At 39.0% G+C, this 19,987-nt stretch overlaps 2 protein-coding genes across 2 annotated transcripts; one reads left to right on the forward strand and one right to left on the reverse strand.

Annotated features, from left to right (window-relative positions):
* The first annotated feature begins 4,592 nt into the window (after window positions 1-4,592).
* Window positions 4,593-7,673, forward strand: LOC113644313 (gap junction delta-4 protein). Its single transcript, XM_027149016.2, has 2 exons — window positions 4,593-4,815; window positions 5,320-7,673. Exons 1-2 carry the CDS (start codon window positions 4,752-4,754, stop codon window positions 6,522-6,524), a joined length of 1,269 nt encoding a protein of 422 aa, XP_027004817.1. The 5' UTR covers window positions 4,593-4,751; the 3' UTR covers window positions 6,525-7,673.
* Window positions 7,674-15,041: 7,368 nt separating this feature from the next.
* On the reverse strand, window positions 15,042-19,743 carry fzd8a (frizzled class receptor 8a). Its single transcript, XM_027149930.2, has one exon. It carries the CDS (start codon window positions 19,305-19,307, stop codon window positions 17,553-17,555), a length of 1,755 nt encoding a protein of 584 aa, XP_027005731.2. The 5' UTR covers window positions 19,308-19,743; the 3' UTR covers window positions 15,042-17,552.
* Between the last annotated feature and the right edge of the window lie 244 nt (window positions 19,744-19,987).

Here is a 19,987-nt window from a genome sequence, read left to right on the forward strand (position 1 = left end):
TGACTTTTTTTTTTTTTAATGGCATCTAACATTATATAAAGGAGAATATTTTTCTCTAATAAAACGACTGTAATGTACCTGTCTGTGATTTTCTATCAGTTTTCAGGCTCTTTATAAATCTTTATATTGAATTAGCAGGTCAGTGGAAACTGATAGAAATCACAAAAAAGCAAAGAAACAAAAAGTTCATGGGTAATGTTAACTGGATGCTACCACCACCGTGCTTCGTGCTTCACATTGGGGTTGGAGGTGAGAAACCATGTGTGAGCCCTGTACTGAATTCTGCCTCTACAATCTCTTATTTTCTAAATATAACTCTTACTATATTTTCACATTTCTTGGATTTGCGGATATTTGCTGCCTTTTTATTTTCTGAATTTGAAACGAGACGAAACGTTTCATTTCCGAGAGGGTCTTAAACACGGCTAGGCTACAAAATTATTAAACACACAGACCTACACCCCCAAATCCGGAAATAACACACAATTTGCATTTCCATAAAAAAAAATTAACAAGGGAATAAATATTACCTTTAAAGAATATGGCAGCTGTAATTAATCAGAGCAACCTACATTTTTTAGCTCTTTTTATAACTGGGACTTTGCAGTGGCAGCTTCGTAGACCTTGGATTCGAACTTGGAACCTTTCGATCAGGTGTCCAACACCTTAGCCGCTAAGCTACCACATCCCATAATATAGTTGTTTTAAGATGAGAGAAATAGAGAAGACATGAAGGAACTGAGTGAGTTTATAGATTGTAGATAAAAATGGTCTTTTCTTGCGCTTGTTTTCTCCTGAGTTCTGAGCCACTGACTTTCGCAGGAACGAGGAAATTACAGCACCAACCAACACCAGATAAAAAATAAAAAAAATCCAGTGTAAGGCAGAAATTAATAAAAGCATAACCCTAGACAGTATTATGGTGAGGTCACACTATACTATATTTTTCGTTCCACTGACTTCCTTTCATCTGCATACGATTGCTGGAGACCAAATACGCAACCTCGGTGTAAAGAAGCTTCACATTTCGCTGTGTTCCGAAGTTCAGCTCTGATCAACTCTGACCTGAGATTCTGTACCATGTGAAGGCATGCACAGTAGATCATGAGATATGTCAGAGGTTTGAACTCCTTAGAAAGCCAAGATGGACAGATTGAGGAAGTACTGACTGGATCAGTTTATACAGCACAATTAAAACTCAACATAAAAAGAGAAGCTGGCTGGGTTGCTATATAGTGGTGTTTAATTTAGACACATTAGTTGGTTAAATTGTTAAAATTGAGGAAGCAAATATAGTAAATGCATGATCACTAAGTTAGCTGGAGAGCTCCATTTTCACAACGTTCTCTAGTGTGATTTCACATTTAGTTGGCAACAAAACAGTTAGCAATTTAGTTTAACAAAAGACTGAATACATGAATAAGCCGTTAGTTTTCATACTTTGATTGAGCTTAATTTCCTTCAAATAATTTGTTTCAAAGACGGATGGATGGATGAATTGGTTTAATATAAGAAATACTTTTAAATGGATGAATGGGCCAATTTTTTTTTTAATGGGTTTGCTGTGTAACATTATTCTAATGCTCCATCACTAATGTGATAAAATAAAACATAATTACTTTACAAAGCAGTGCTGCTGTTATGTAATAACTGTGTTTCTTAATATTTTGAGATAATGCCAAGTAAGTGATGACTAAATAACAAAACACATATAGGTGTGCCTTAGAAGGAAAATAATCAATGACAGGGTGGTATGTGTATATTCTATTTATCCACATAAGTAAAACCGCTTTATGTGGGGAAATCTCTGTGGAAGTTGTTACTGTGAGTGGCACGGTGGCTTAGTCGTTAGCATGTTCGCCTCACACCTCCAGGGTTGGGGGTACGATTCCCGCCTCCGCCTTGTGTGTATGGAGTTTGCATGTTCTCCCCGTGCCTCGGGGGTTTCCTCCGGATACTCCGGTTTCCTCCCCCGGTCCAAAGACATGCATGGTAGGTTGATTGGCATCTCTGGAAAAGTGTGTGCGCGCGCGCGTGTGTGTGCGCGTGTGTGTGTGCGCGTGTGTGTGTGCGCGCCCTGTGATGGGTTGGCACTCCGTCCAGGGTGTATCCTGCCTTGATGCCCGATGACGCCTGAGATAGGCACAGGCTCCCCGTGACCCGAAGTAGTTCGGATAAGCGGTAGAAAATGAATGAAAGTTGTTACTGCAGAAAATGTAACATAATAGACCAAGTGCATTCTTATAATCCTGTGATTTGTCTCACAGTCAGAACTACTGTCAAAGGCGCTCTTGTAAGAAATTTATCACCATCTTCCCCACCAACCCGAGTCCACCAGCGCTGTGGAATAAATGTTATATAATACTCTTTCTACTCTGAATACACAACAATCAGGATTTATTGTACACAATCCTCATTTACTGCTTTTCTAAATTAGTCTCCTTCTGCGGTGAGCCAAACACACACACACACACACACACACACACACACACACACACACACACACACAATAAGGATGTAATTCATTCTGCTGTACTGCTGCCCTGCAGTGATTTGTTACACACTGAGAGACACTTTTTCCTTGCCAAAGGAAACAGCTGTCAGAAGCTTTATTAAACCGTACGCTCACCTGTTTCCTTTGGCAAACATTTCACACTAATAAATGAGTAACCATTCTATGAATAACACATTGTCACATTTCCAAATGTCTTTTTGTGATACTTACAACCACTATACTGTATATGCTACCAGTTTAGATTTCAGACATTGTTTGTTCATTCACTAATTCGTTCATTCATTATGTGCTTTATCCAGGTCTGGGCCACATTTAATGTATCTTAAGAATAACTGGAGTCCATCGCACAGGACCATGCAAATGAACATTTACACATTCATTCAGGAGTAATATAGCGTAGCTGTTCCGCCCACCAGATTTTTTATAGGGAGATGGGAGTAAACCGGAGAACTGAGAGAATTGATTACGGAGCAAAAGTTCCAATAGATTTCTACTATGGGGTAAAAGCAGCCAGACTCAACTGCAAGAAGTTTATATATCTCCCAGACACCTTTATCTGGAGCAACCTGCACTCATCTCATTAAATCATCTGAGCAATTGAGGGACTTGCTCAAGGACCCATCTAGTAGATTCCATCTCCTGAGCAGTGGGCCAATGCCTTAACCACCGAATGAAATTGCTGTCTCCTCATAGCCAACTACTTCCATTTCTAAGAGAATTCTTACCAACCATCGCCTATGTTTTAATATTAAACAGAGTTGTACAGCTCAGGTTTCCACATAATATGATTTCTGTTCATAACAATTCACTATATGGTATGACCGAGTTTGATACAATATCATTCCATTTTGATTTATAAGCCAATGGTTAAATTTTTAGCAGAACAACAGAATCTTCTGTGACATGATCTTATATAATACAATTTAATAACAATATGTGACTAACATTTTTATTTTTTCATTTTTTCAGAATCTGGGTTTACGCTACAAATTATTTGTAAATGATGACGATGAGTGCCTTACAAATCACCGTGCTTGCCTACTGTAGGTATACAGGTAAATTACAGGTAGTTCAAAATTCAGCGGTGAGAATACTTACTAGAACAAAGTTAAAAGATCACATTACTCCCGTTTTGGAGTCCTTGCACTGGCTCCCCGTTAGGTTTAGGGTTGATTTTAAGATTCTGGTGCTTACCTACAAGACCTTACACGGGTTAGCTCCTCAATATTTGGCTGATCTTTTAATTCCTTATATTCCATCTCGCGACCTTCGTTCTTCTGAAACTGGTCTTTTAACTGTTCCTTTAACTTGTTTAAAATCGATGGGAGATAGGGCTTTTTTCTTCACTAGCTCCAAAACTGTGGAATTCATTATCAACTGAGATAGGGCAAGCAACATCTCTTGGCACTTTTAAATCTCAGCTCAAAACTTATTTTTTTAGGGAGCTTTTAATTTGACTAATTGTAATTTTACATTTGCTTTTTATTATAGTCTATTTTTGTTGCTTTAATTTTAATCTTTATATTATGTGTGTATTTTTGTTGTTTTTATTTTGCTTCTGTAAAGCGCTTTGAGATGTTCTTTTATAGGCGCTACAGAAAATAAAGGTTATTATTATATTATTATTATTATTATTATTACATCAATTTAGAGAATGTCTGTTCTTTTTTAATAATAGTTAATTGTTCATCAATTGATTTATGACTGTCGGCTCAAATGATTTAAATCAATTATGTTTGCTTTATGAATTATGTCCAGCCCTTAAAGCAAAGTACCGGGAGAACCTTTTTGTTGTTAAGTCACTCCACTAAAGCTTTTATTATGTGTAACTTTTCACATTTCTCATAATAAAAGGATGAACCCTATCACCTGACTTTGAAATATTATTGAGACTCTAACAGGGATGATTTAATGACTAATCCCTCTGTTCATTATTCACCTCTAAGCGTAAACTGACCCAAGCTATCTCAACAATGTTAGCCTGTCAGCGTGCCTTTGGTGGGTAAGAATAGCCTCACAATGGAGCTCACGTCTCTGATTTTCTGTTGTCTGAGAACAGTTGTTGTCTACGCAAGAGAATAGGTAAGACAAGAAGCAGAGGCAGGAGACTAAGCAAGGCCACTCGGTTTCAGTCTGTTTGTAATGACAGACTGCAGTTCTGATGGACCTGTGGGACGCTCATCTGGAGTCAATTTAAGAGACAGTGTGTTGTCTTGTGAGCTCTGGATCTAGAGACATGGGAAGGCAAGGAGCCTCAGAGGCTGCTTTCATCATATTGAATTACAACATCACTATTGTGGGTAGGTGACAAAAAACTTAACTATCTATACTTAGATATAAACTCATCTAAGAATTACATGCTGTACTTAAACACACTATTATTGTGTCTGTGGATGTCCCAATGAAGGATTTATGATATCTACCATAGGTAGAAACTGAAATCCTTAATTGAGGGATTCTCTGGTTTGACTCTCTGGACAAACTTTTTTGATCCTACTTAGAACTGTGAAATAGTGCATTTCCATTGGAATTAGGAAACCTTCAATGAACCCAATGAAAAAGAGTTGTAGATTCTGTCATAATGCTTGTAAACAATATTTGATAGGCACCCTTATCCAGAGCAGGTTACATTTTATGTAAATTTTCTTATACAACTAAGGGTTGTAGCCATGAAGCCCAGCCATGGCAACTTAGTGCATCTGGGTTTTAAACTCACAAGCTTCATATTAGTAGTCCAACACCTTAACCAACCAAACCCACTTGTACAACATGGTGCCTGACTTGTTGATTTTTTTCTCTTCTAGGGAAGATATGGCTGGTTCTAACGATCTTCCTACGTATATCAGTCCTGTTCTTGGCTGGCTATCCCCTTTATCAGGATGAGCAGGAGAGATTTGTGTGTAACACTATTCAGCCTGGATGTGCCAACGTGTGTTACGATATATTTGCCCCCCTCTCACTTTTCCGCTTCTGGCTGGTCCAACTTACCTCCACTATCCTGGTTCATGTTGTGTTTATTGTCTATGTGATCCACAAAGTTTCATCCAGCCTAGGTTATCCTGATGCATCAAATAGAATGAGATTTAGGTCTTTCTATAAGATTAAACAGGAACCTTTCCATGAAGCATCTCTATCAAAGTCTAGTGTAAAAGCAGGTACAAGAAGGCTGCCTTGTTTTGCAGGAGTCTACATATTTCAACTTTTGGTTCGGATAATTCTAGAAGCTGGTTTTGGAACAGCACATTACTATCTGTTTGGGTTCTACACCCCAAAACGTTTCATCTGTCAGCATACTCCTTGCACCACCATGGTGGACTGCTACATATCCAGACCCACTGAGAAGACCATTATGCTGAATTTCATGCTGGGATTGGCTGCCCTCTCCCTCCTTCTAAGCCTGTTTGATCTAATCTGTGCCAGTAAGCAGTCAGGAAGGCATAGGAGCAAGAAGAAGATAATGGTGGAGAACATGTATGAGGAGGAAGGATACTTCCTGGCAGAAAGTGGAGCCAACGATGTTGACTTTGGTGACCCTGAATCTCAAGCCTTTCTGGTCAATGGAAGCTTTCGTAAGAGAGTCAGCAAAGCCTGTGTGGGTGATAATGCCTCAATGCATTTAGAAGGTAAAGGTCATCCAGGCATCCCTTGTGCAGGAGTCCCTGTAGGTATCAATCTGGGTGTACCCAGTTCTATCGGAGGTAACGGACCTGGTTGCTACCAAGTGGTAGGGGAAGAGGTAACAGAGCGAGAAGGCAGTGAAGTGGCACTGTGTCCATCTGAGCCAGTAGGCACGCCAAGGTCCATACGAGTCAACAAGCGTAGTCGCCTCAAACCTATGCCTCCTCCTAGACGGGACAAGCCACCAAATGAAGGGCTGTTGGATAGTTCAGGACCAGTGACAACTTGTGATACAATATCAGGACAGTACATGTTGGGGGATATAAGTACTGATAGTGACCTGATGTCCACCGGTGGTGACGGATATGAAAAAAGGTCAGAATGGGTGTGAGGGCTTGTAGTGCAATCTTGTTAGAGGCACATTGGGGTTGACACCAAAACAATTTGCATGCTAAGACAGCTGAAAAGGTTATTTTATTCTGAGCAACTAATGAAATGTCATTAAATATTAAAATCCTGATATCATTGACCTTTTGATGAGATGGGACCTTCAAAGGCTGTCACATTTGTTTCAAAGAATTTATGCAATTAGGCAAATTGTACATTGAGCCTTTGAAAAGGGAAGGACCAGAAACAAAGGTCTTAAAATGTTTGAAGACAAGGTGACTCTAGGTGGCCCTTCTGCCTTCTGTGGAATGCTACCCTTTAAAGTTAAGCCACAACCTTCACCATCCACCTGTTCCCTATGTTTGTATTAGGACCTCTGTGTGTATTAGCTCACACGACTTCTCTAAACCGAGATCATCCTTGACATGTCTTGACCTGGCTGTGTGCGTCATTGTGAGAGGTCATTCTAAAAGCACATTGTGAAATCCACAAAGGGCCTCCAAGAATGAAACTGACATACAGTCTCCAAAATGAAAACGACTGGTACAACTTTCTTTCCAAAAATTAACACTAGCATGACTTACCAAAACGAGTGATCGACGATTGTGTTGTACCTACCACACAAACTGTGACCTGTTTTAGCATTGATGAGTGGTGTTTTCTTTTACACCAGTGAGTTTGTCTAGACGCTAAAGACCAAGAATCCACCAGCTTGAGTGCCAGGCATAACAATTAGCTTCAAAGCCTGGATTTGTATTTATGGAGGCGGCTTGTCACAATATATTCAAAGACCCAAAGGGATTTGAGGCTGGAACTTTAGAACACATACAAACACTTAAAATAGCGCGCCATAATCCAATGAAACGTGAGATCTGATGCAACCTCACGGTACTTTTCACCTCTAAAGCTAAATTAACTTCAGCCTGCTGCTGTTATCCTCCTGTCTTTTGTCACACTTTTATGTCCTCTGATCCACGTCAGACCACTGGTTCACAAGGAGGGACTTGCTTTCAGTTTAAGTGAGACTACGTAAATGACACCTCAATTTCTTATCAATCTGAAAATGTCTGTGCTCTATGTATATGTCAAAAATTACATCAGATATTTATCTTAATTAATGTTATAATTCATCACAAAAGGGCCAGTAATGAATACAGGAACTGTAAAGGTTTAAAAATCATTTTGTGTTTTGAATTGTAGTGTTTTTTTTTTCTTGGTTTGTTATAATGTAATGGAAAATTGTGGTACAGAATAAATCAGTCTACAGTTGAATAAAAATATGCTTGGTTTGTGCTATATAGTAAATCATATATTTAAGCCACCCATCTACAGTATTAAGCCAGTTAACATATTCTGCCAAAAAATGGAATTTGCATTTTTACATTCTGTAGGTAGAATGGAGCACCAGTGTACTGGTAAAAAAGGGTTAACTGAGAAATCGAAGGTTTCATATATACATATACACTAAGTTAACATATACATTAAGTTAATTTCGTGTCAAAACTAGAATAAACTTTCTGGATATATACACAGTATTAGAAGGGAAATTATTTCTAATCACACTATCCAGTGTCCTCACAACTGTCACTCTGGCTTCCTCGTTATTTAATAATTTAAAATATTATTTATATTCTGAATTTTGAATATTCTTGTAAAGCTGCTTTATAACAATATCTATTGTTAAAAGTGCAATACAAGTAACTGACTGTTGCTTTTGATAATCTTTTAACCCACTCTTTCATCAGTTGAGACCAACACAGGACTAGAGCTGATTAGATATTATTTAGGTGATGAATCATTCTCAATACAACATTCACTTCATTTTTTCCCCTTAAATTTTTACAAATTTTGCTATGTATGACACTTTGTTCTATTTGTTATTAACACAGCTTTATAGTAATCTACAAAGGAACATGACACCAGACTGACACCAGATCAGATCAAGTTAAACTCCAGCTATCGGCCAAAAACAAAAAATCAGTTTCATTGACCAAAATACAATACTTTTATCCAGTCAGTTGGAGTAAGACAGAATACACTAAAGAAAGTCAGTCATAGTGAGAGCCAGAAAACCAGTCGTAGTAAGACAGGATACATGTCTGAACGAGAGGGTGGGAAGTAGAACATTGAGGTTACATGAGGCTGAGGTCAAGAAGGTGCAGAAGTTTAAATATTTGTGTGTAAAAGAGGTGAAGAGACGAGTGCAGGTGGGTAGAGGAAAGTGTCTGGGGTGTTGTGTGTGACAGAAGAGTGTCAGTAAGAATCAAAGGAAAGGTGTACAAGACAGTAGTGAGAGAAGCTTTGCTGTATGGGTTAGAGACTGTAGCAGTGAGGAAAAGAGATGGCGGTAGCAGAGATGGAGGTAGCAGAGATGAGGATGTTGAGGTTCTCTTTAAGAGTGACGAGGATGGACAGGATTAGGAACGAGCACATCAGAGGGACAGCTCAGGTTGGCTGTTTTGTGGACAAGGACAGAGAGGTTAGATTGAGATGGTTTGGACATGTACTGTACAGAGGAGGGAGATGGTTATATTGGTAGAAGCATGTTGGAGATGGAGCTGCAGGTAAGAGGTCAGGAAGAAAGCCAAAGAGGAGAAATATGGACGTGTTAAATAAGGATATACAGTTAGGTGGAAGCAGATGATTCACTGTGGAGACCCCTACCGGGAAAAGCTGAAAGTAGAAGAATATGATGTTGTAGCCTAGTATTGGTCTACAAATCGGAAAAGTGTGAGTTTAAACCCCAGGTCCACCAAGCTGTCACTGTTGGGCCCCTGAGCAAGGCCCCCCTCAATTGCTCAGTTTTATTAAAAAAAAAAAAGAGATGTAAGTCGCTCTGGATAAGAGCATCTCCTAAATGTAATGGCTTTTATCATAGGGTCATTCTGAATATACACTATAAAGAGCACAAGTTTTTACCCCCTTTAACTTTTCCACATTTTGTAGCCTTAAAACCTGGAACTTGGAATGTGATTTAATTGGAAAGGGGCAGCATAAATGTGTTAACTGGCTAATTTAAGAATTACATTTTGGCAGTAGCTGAGTTTATGTCCCTGACTTTATGTCCCTGACTTTATTGCTCTGTTTTGGGCCTTAATAGATTAACACACATCTCAAATAGTCAACAAAGCACAAAGCAATTTTAATTTACATTTCTAAATCCGTTGTCTGATTGGAATCTTTTAAAAAATCGTAATAAAACCTACTAACTATTATTGGAAAAAAACTAAACATCAGATGTTGTGATAGTAATAGAAATAGAAAACGTTTCCCTCTAAAACAAAATACACCGGATTATATGGATTTGTTTCATTTATACTCTCACGTCCTCTGGTGGATAAATGAGTTAATGCAATGTACAAACTCAGAATAAATAGATATACTGTATTTTAGGATATATCCTAAAATAATTTTTGCAGTTATCTCATTATAGAATACTTTTATTCATTGCTGGTGATCAATTAAAGACAAAATTATAAAGAAATATATATAAAGCCATTATTTATAGCGACATTTAAATCTTGATATGCTGTGAATTTTCACAACAGTCACAGACACACCAATTAATGTTTTTTCACTTTTTTTTTCACTAAAATCACTAATCAAATGATGAACAAAAAGCCATCACACAGAGAATCTGAATTAAGACACTGTCATGACGTCCCTCTTCTGCCTCCTACACTGTGATGAATTTGGGCTTGTGCTGGAGCACAATAGAAGAGGATTGTTCTTCCTTTAGATATTCTCCTTATTCTGTATTCAGAAGCACAGAGAGCTTACTGTACTCACATGTGTTTGTGTGGGAACTTTTCTATGAATACATTGCCCCTAGTAGGTTAGAGAAAAAAAAAAACAGAAATACTTTATTACTACTTAATACTTAAATACTAAAAACTAAATTCGTCTACAGTTCTGAGTGTTTAGTTTCATATGAGCTTCGACCACCACTTTGGAGTAGAAACAACAAAACAGGAGCAAATTCCATTTTTTGGCCTCTAAGAAAAAGAGTAAAATGTTCAGTGATCTCAGTATTGTGCAATATTATTAGACCTTAACATGAGGAAATACATCTTGTCATGTTTTTTTTTTTTCTTTTTCTTCACTTCAGAGACCTGAATCACGGGTGGAAGATAGAAGGTAATGACGCTGACCCATTAGTTCCTCAGGAGCTCTTGGTTGCTTAATTCCATTCTACTACAAACTGTTGTATAAAGGGCATTTACATTTACATTATTTCCTGTTCAGTGTCACCCAAATGAGGATGAGGTTCACTTCTGACTCTGGTTTGTCTCAAGGTTTCATCCTTATATCATCTCAGGGAGTTTTTCCTTGCCATCATCGCCTCATGCTTGATCATTAGGGATAGATGTTATAGATAAATAGTAAATTAATTTTAAACTTTAAACGTTACTGTTTCTATACTTATACATCTGCTCTGAGACGATGCGGATTGTTAAAAGCTTGATACAGATAAATTGAATCGAATCGAAGACCTTAAACCTAAACCACAAAAACTATTCTACTGGCAGCTAAAATTAAACATTAATATCTAGAAAGAAGCAAAATTACCCACAACAAAGATTAAAATAATTGAAAACTTAAAAATAGTAAAATATGCCCAGAAATAGGTTAAATTATTAGGATTATTGTAGAGTCAAAATATTAGCAGTAGTTTTGTGTAATATTCTTCACTATATAAACATACAAATATTTCTCTATTAAGCAGAATTGATTTTTGTGTATTTTCCAAAAGCATCACTGCATTATATTCTAACCTCCTTGTAAAGAAATGTTCATCCCACTCAGAAAACCAATCTTTTAGGACACTTGTCTTTAATTAATCATTGCAATCTACAAAAAGATTCTTCAACTAAACACTTATGGTGTTGTTTCAAGTGCTAATTTAAGTACTTCAGAAAGAAGAAGATTAGCTTAGATACAAGAACCATTTTTTCTCCCCTCTGACTACAGATGGAAATGAATTTACTGGATGATATTTAATCATGTATACAGAAAGGAAGAGCAATGTTATGTGTCTTCAATACAATTCAATTCAATTTATTTGTATAGCGCTTTTAACAATTGACATTGTCTCAAAGCAGCTTTACTGAAGAATAGAAACAGAATAAAAAGTTGCTATTTATCTCCAATGTGTATTCCAAATGAACAAGCCTGAGGTGATGGTGGTGAGAAAAAACTCCCTGAAATGATATGAGGAAGAAACCTTGAGAGGAACCAAACACAGAAGTGAACATTATCCCCATTTGGGTGACACTGAACAGTCATTTCTGAGTTCATTACAGACTTAACTGTTAATTCCTTCCTGCTGAAATCTACAAATGATCACTGATGAAGACCTGAGCACAAAGCTGACTGACACAATGGCAGTTCAAAAACGGCGTGATAGTCTCCAAATTGTTCTATTCACAGCAATTTCATAGGTCATGGATGTATAGATGGATGGATTAATGGATGGATGGATGGATGGATGGATTAATGCATATATGGATGGGTGGATGGATGGATGGATGGATGGATGGTTTAATTAGATCTTATCTATCCCTCTCTGAAAGCAGTTTGAACACTCCTGCCTCACAGAATAAAAGTAGTTGTGTTAATGCAGGGCAAAATATTAATCTGTCCAGAACAACCGATTAAGACCTTTAGCTCTACCTTAAACACACAACACCTCCAATACAAATACAACATCACATCACTAACTCCACTCTGCCCTCTTGTGCCTCAATCTAGTAAGTTTACTTCACTCTCCTCAGGCACACTGTTTTTGGTTCAATAGTGATGATTCGTTTGAGAACGATTCGACTCTTTGAAGTAACTCTTTTGAGTGAAGACTTCAGTTTGTTTATTTGGTTAAATGATCATGACTAAATGTGATGTGATTGTCGCACTCTCACTCGATTCAGATCAAGTATCGACTGTTTAATAATGAACAAATAGTCTTTAACATCAGAAACATCCCCACATGCCACCGATTTGTGTGAATTTGCACACTTCAACACAAACAGATTGTAAATGTAAATGCTCTGGTGTGAAACCTGCATCAAAGCACTGATTTGCATTCAGTATAAAAACAGCTCAAAGACTATCGAAGGCAAAGTGTCCATCGGTTATTTCCTTCGAAAACGACTGTTTATTTTTTTCTTTTTCTTTTTGAAGAATCCTTTGATCTAAATGCTTTCAGTCACAATACACAATAGCTTCTTTGGGCTTTTCTAGGTTTCAAGTGCCCAGTGTAGTGTTCTTCAAAACAAAACAAAAAAAAAAACAAAACAAAAACCCACTCAGGCACAATAAGCAAATGTGATGCATAATATTATTTTGTTTGAGAAGAAATTAATGATATAGAAATGCAAAGTTTCTATTTAAAAAACAATCAAATTCATATGAAATCATATAACTGCTGTGATAATAATAATAATAATAATAATAATAATAATAATAATAATAATAATAATAATAATAATAATAATAATAATAATAGTAGTAGAACCTCAAAAATTCACATTTATCTAAAGCGTCTCTTGTTTGTCCTTCAAGTGCATCTGCTATTAGTATAAAGTCCCATTAGTATATGACAGCAAGCAGTCCTTAAATACGATGATTTAATTTGCTAATAATTTTATTTGTATTAGCCCTTTATTTATGGACATTTTCAAAAAACAGCTTCATAGAAATAATTTCAGGATATAAATTATAAATGTATTTATTTATTCGTAATAAACAAGTCAGAGGTGATGGTGAGGAGGAAAACCTCTTGAGATGCTATGAGGAATAAACCTTGAGAAGAACCAGACTTAAAAGGGGACCTCATACTCATCCTCATCCTCATCTGTGTGACAATGGAGACTGTGATAATAAATAATTGTAATGATAATAAAAAAGTGTAGTCCTAAACCATTTAAAACAGCTTGTATCAATTACAGTCCGTATTTATCTTAAGGGTTTCTTCTTTAAGTGGTAACATCGACAGCATCAGGGATTTTTAAAGGAGATGTAGATGTAAGTGCAGACTTTTTTGTGGAAGATTGTAGAAAGAAAAACAAAAAGGTGAAAACTGCAAAACATAAAGTCTAGAAACAAGTCTATGACTTTAACAAGAGCATGGCAATGGGTCCACAGGAACTAGAACTTAATACAAGTGCTAGAAAGATGTGTAGTGAGATCAGGTGACATACAGGGGCTGATGGGTAATATAGTCCAGCCTGACATACATATATACCCCTGGTTAAGGTGTTGGATTACTGATTGGAAGGTTATGAGTTCGAATCCCAGGTTCACCAAGCTGCCACTGCTGGGCCCCTGAGCAAGGCCCTTAACTCTGAATTGCTCAGTTGTATAAAATCAGATAAAATGTAAGATGGTCAGGCTAAGAATGTCTGTAACTGCTCAAACCCTCCCTCTGTGTGTGTGTGTGTGTGTGTGTGTGTGTGTGTGTGTGTGTGTGTGTGTGTGTGTGTGTGTGTGTGTGTGTGCGTATGTGAGTGATTTTTATACTGCTTACTACTGCTGAGACACAGATGATGATCAGAATAGGTCCTTAATCAGCTGCTGTGTTGATATAAACCAACAGAGGGATTTCACACCCAGTCTGCTATGTTGACACTTTTCCAATATGTGGATATCTAGAGATGGCAAATTGGCATTAATTAGCATGAATCAGCCCTGAAACCCCATGTTACACACTTTACACACATTTCACACCCTGAGACATATTCCATCATCAGGTTTATTAAAATCGGCTGGTGTGTGATTTGCCTGAGGACTCGATTAAGAAGAAATCAATCAATGCATGTGTGTGTGTGTGCGTGTGTGTGCGCGCGTGTGTGTGTGTGTGTGTGTGCGCGCGTGTGTGTGTGTGTGTGTGTGTGTGTGTGTGTGTGCGCGTGTGAGAGAGAGAGAGAGAGAGAGAGAGAGAGAAAGAGATTCTATCAGCACATAAAATCAATCATTAGAATAAATATTTAACATCTACTCCACAGCTATAGATAGATAGATAGATAGATAGATAGATAGATAGATAGATAGATAGATAGATAGATAGATAGATAGATAGATAGATAGATAGAACTATTTTTATTAATAGATAGTATATAATATTTATAAAAACAATTGTCTTCTTTTATACTATGGGCTAAAAGTTCTACAGTTTATGTGTATGTTTGTCATTCCTGAAAATCTTTCAGCAAAATTACTGATTCATTTAATTATCAATTATAAGAAAGTTAATTTCCTAAAACTTAACGATATGTAGTTCATGTATAAACATTTATAGAAATGATTAAATGAACCACAGCGAAAGATTTTGGTGGTTTGGTTTTTACTCTTATGTTTTCTTGGCTTTAAGTGATTTATTCTCAGCCTTCCAAGCACGAACATTCACACACTGGTTCAAATATGTGTGTGAAATCCAGGTTATAACATTCGCTTGATTTAATCTGATTTGATTTGATTTAAAATAATATTTTATCCAAGGAACAATTCGAGATACACATTTATCAGGTGTAATTATAAATATAATTGGTATAATAACAGTAATATTTTGTCAAACTGTAAGAATTATTAATAAATGAGTACAAATTCTTTCTGATAAAAACAAAGAAACAAAAAACACTTTAAAATGTTAAACCTCCAAAGGTGGCTACACACAGTAAAGACCAACTGTCTTATAATCTTTCTTTCTTTCTTTCTTTCTTTCTTTCTTTCTTTCTTTCTTTCTTTCTTTCTTTCTTTCTTTCTTTCTTTTCACTGCACTCTTAATAATAATGATGTCATGACGAAACAAACAGATGTTTCTGCAGCAGTGCCATTGAAGAACTATTGTTGGTTCCTACAAAACTGGTCTTCAAAGAACAGCTTTTTTCTTAGTGCTATTAAGAACATTTTATATTAAACCTTTTAAGTATAAAGACCCTTTTTCCACTAAAATGCACATTTTGTACAATGGAAGCGTTTTGTGGATGTTAAAGGTTCTTCACAGAACCATACATCCTGACCGAGAACCATTTATGAAGCTTTATTTGAAATGTATGTTGTTATTTATAACGCTAACCACTAGGTGGCGCTTTAAGTCCACACACTATTACAAAGTAAAAAACAAAACAAAAACACACATCTGGACAACTGTAGGCATGAAGTATAATTAACTTGTGATATAAAACAACACATAATACACAGAAATGTGGAAAGTATGTAAAACGTTTCATTAATTTAATGTTTATTATTTTATGTTACCGATTTAATGAAATATTTGTGAGTAACATATGTTTTGTGTTTCTTTGAATGTGCAGATAAAATCTCTGGCTGGTTAAAATGCCAAATGAGTGTGAACATGTGGTGAAACGGTGACATGCTTGAGTTAAGAGCACAGGAAAGCTGGAATTATCATCTTAATGTGTAGCTTGTGATTGTGTGACAGTTCTGAGGTTAAGGCAGAGTGATGGGCATGAAATCATTTAACATCATTGTTTCAGTGCTGAAGCAGATTACAAGCTTTTTTTTTTTTTTTTTTAAATGAAAATAAAAAAAAAAAACACAAGGTAATGACTGTAATCACCTAATGGCCTAGCTGGGTGTTTTCCAATCCTGCTTCTGAATGCTTTTCTTTACTTGAATAAACTCTTTTCAGGCTTATGAAGGGTTTGTTAATTATCTGATTATGTGAATCAAAAGCAAGCAATAAGATGAGAAAAAAAAAAGGATTGGGAACACGAACTCGCTAAATAACTGAGAAAAAAAAAAGCTGTGTGAGTGTGTTTTTGTTTGACAAAAGCTAGAAGATAACTGTTTTACTTTGCATTGTTACCCCAATGTTTTATTGGGAAGCTCTTTCTCTGAGTGTTAATACAGCGCTGTCAGAGCTGCACAATAAAAACCGCTTCGATGTTAGATTAGGTAAAGGGACCACCTGTAGGGCCTCCATTCACTGTGAACACAACCTATGTGATTAATAATGCAGCTTAAGCTCAAATGAGACGTTTCGACAGCACGCTGGAAAATTCAAACAGTTACAACGTCTTAAAAAAAAAACACTGGGCCCCCGAGTGCCAACATTTCAATACCGTCGATCAAAAGCATAAGGGTCTTAGATTAGACGTTAGACAACTTGGTGCATCAGTAAGTACAGAAAAAAGGTTCTATGTACATGTCACCTTTATCCGAGACTTTAAAGTAAGATCAAAGTGCCCCTCTGGATGAAAAGAGCCCTTTTCTCTGCATTTAAACCCCATTCACTCGGCCCTCTTTTATTAAATTAAGTGGCGAACACAACAATGATGGAGCTTCTCCAACTCGAGCTGCTCGCCTCTAATTACGACCCTGATAGCCAAGAAAGAGCTTCTCTTTACAAGACGTGCACAAAGAAACACCTCTATAGCAAGCATGTTCAATACAGTGACCATTAAAATAAAGAAGAAGAAAAAAGAAATCTGGAGTTCTGTCTAGTTACAGGAGAAATGGAAGTGAGAGAAATGTCTGATTAAAGATTTCTCCAAAATATTTTATTGTCAAAATAAAAGTAATATTTGTCTTCTTCAAATGACATCTACACTATTTACAAATTTACAGTAATCTTATAAATCTTTTTTTATACAAAATATACAAGTTGTACAGAACTGTATAAATACATTACAATAAAAAACAACCCGTAGAAATATTTGAGCACTAAAACTTTAAGACTTTTTAAGGCTTATCTGAGAGAGCATCTTTGATATTTTTGATTGTTTAGACATTCTTTAAACTAAAAAAACAAAAAACAAAACAGAAAACTTTAAATGCTAAAGGACTTGGGGAAAATGTTCAGCACCACTTGGAACAATGCAATGCCTAATTCTCTCTAAGCATCACTGATTGCATGTCATGTCCATATGAATAGAAATGGAAGGAAAGTAAACCACACACGAGGGGTGATGATGGGTTCGATTGTTTCAGCCAGTCTTTCCGCTTAACAGAAACTCCTCAGCAGTCCATTTGTATGGAAATGTGAAAAAAGCAGGAACTGATGCACTTATCTCCTCTAGACCCGGGACAAAGGCATTTGCTTGGCGCAGGAGACCGAACTGGCTGTGCCTGAGCGCCACGTCAGTCCTGCGCTAACGTCGCTGTATGCCGAGCTGCTCGCACCCTTGCCCGCCCAGCGGCAGCGGCAGCATCGCACGCACAGTGCCCGCCAAGACTCAACAGTCTTTCCTGACCAGACCCACACTCCTGATGTGATGCCCACAGCCAGACACATAAAGTACTTGAGCATAAAAACAGCATAGTCAGGCCTCTCTGCATCACGCTCACGGTCCAGAGAGCAGGCGCAGTTGTGTGCTGCCTCCCAACGCTGCCGGTTGTGCTGTTCATAAAAGTAGCAGGCCACAATGACAGCCGCAGGCACCGTGTAAAGCACAGTAAACACACCAATCCGAATCATGAGTTTTTCGAGCTTGTCTGTTTTTGTGCCACCCTGCTTGATGACACTGCGAATGCGAAATAATGACACAAACCCCGCAAGCAGAAACATGGCTCCGATGCACAGGTAGATGAGCAATGGTGCCAGCACGAAGCCCCGCAGGTTGTCCAGGTTCTGGTTGCCTACGTAGCAGATGCCCGCGACAGGGTCACCGTCGACTGAGCTCAGCGCCAGCACAGCTATAGATTTCATGCTTGGGATCAGCCATGCAGCCAGGTGAAAGTACTGTGAATAGCTTGCGATGGCCTCGTTGCCCCACTTCATACCCGCTGCCAGGAACCACGTGAGGGACAGGATCACCCACCATATGGAGCTGGCCATGCCGAAGAAGTAGATCAGCAGGAAGACAACAGTGCACAGCGCCGGACCCGTGGTCTCGTAGTGGACGTGCTCGACGTCATGCTCTCTGCTGCAGGCGACCCGCTCGTGTCCTGCGATCAAACGAACGATGTAACCCACAGAGACAAACATGTAACATGCAGAGAGGAAGATGATGGGTCGCTCTGGGTACTTAAACCGCTCCATGTCAATCAGGAATGTGGCCACTGTGGCAAAAGTACTCACAAAGCACAGCACAGACCACAAGCCGATCCAGAAGGCTGTAAACGCCCGCTCGTCTGGGGTAAAGAACGGGTTATGGCAGGGCATAGCGCAGTTCGGCGTTCTTCCAGTTTTCACGCGGTTGTACAGCGGGTGCCGCTCGCTGCTCACACGCACCATCGGCGCACGACACTGACACCCGGCCTCGCACGGCTGCGGCACCGGTTTGCGCTTAGCATGTCCGCCGCTAGGGCCACGGGCGCCTCCATGCACCCTGACCGGGTAACCTGTGGGTTTCGGAAGCACTGGCGCGGCGGTAGTGGTGTCCGTCCGGTTATAGTCCATGCACAACGTGTCCGGGTTGCCTTGCACGGGCAGCAGCTCGCAGCGCATGCGGTCGGGCCACGGGAAGCCGTACTGGCGCATGAGAGGCGCGCAGCCGGCCCGGGCGCGCTCGCACACGCTGCGGCACGGCGGCAGCGGCTTCTTGTAGTCCTCCAGACAGATGGGTGTGTACATGCTGCACAGGAAAAAGCGAAGGTCTGCCGAGCATTGAATCTCCACCAGTGGCCAGAACTGGTGCACCTCCAGGCCCGCCTCGTCCTGCGTGTCGTGGTTGAACTGGTTCGGCATGTAGGTGTAGTTGTAGCCGATGCCCTTGCACAGTGGCACGGTGATCTCCTGACAGCTCAGCTCCTTGGCCGTGGCACCGCTCGATCGCCGCAGAGTCAAGAGCGCCAGAAGCAGGTAGATGCCCGACAGGTAGCGCTCCATCGTCCGTTGTCTGGTTGCGCGTCCGGTTCGCCTTTTAAATGGCAAGTCCGTGTGTGTGCGCGGGTTTTATGTCTCTCTGGAATTAAAGAATCCGCTCAGATCTCCAACAGCGGCTCCATTTCTTCCTCACTTATCCGGTGCAATTATTAAAAACGCGACCAGTTTCAAAAGAGAAAAATAAACAGTTCCTTTAGCGTGCAATCAAAATGGCTGAGGACCCCGTAAACGCGCCTCTCTCTCTCTCCCTTTATTATCCCTTTTTCTCTGCTCTGCCGTCGCTTTAACGGATGTCTTCAGGAACCACACTTTGTTTAGGGAGCACAAATGAGCGAGTCCGGGTTAAAGACACAGAAGAAACAGAAATCCGCTGTCTGAGTTACATTCACACGCATTAAGCGTTTCACAAAAGCACCTTCCTCTTTTTCTCCCCATACAAATCCGTGCACCCTAGCGGGACGCTCAGCGCTTTTATACGCACTGGGAATGGTCACGCCTCCCACTGACCTCCTGACCAATCATAAAGCTGCAGGGCGGAGCTCTGAGCTCAGTCAGTGGAACCTTAGATGTTTCTGTCGCAGCCGGTTGTGTATTTGTCTGTCTGTCTGCCTGTCTGTCTGTCTGTCTGACTGTCTCTTTCTCTCTCTGTCTGTCTGCCTGTCTTTCTGTCTTTCTGTCTCTTT

Source organism: Tachysurus fulvidraco, chromosome 3 (genome assembly GCF_022655615.1).
Source record: "Tachysurus fulvidraco isolate hzauxx_2018 chromosome 3, HZAU_PFXX_2.0, whole genome shotgun sequence".
Taxonomy (NCBI): Eukaryota; Metazoa; Chordata; class Actinopteri; order Siluriformes; family Bagridae; genus Tachysurus; species Tachysurus fulvidraco.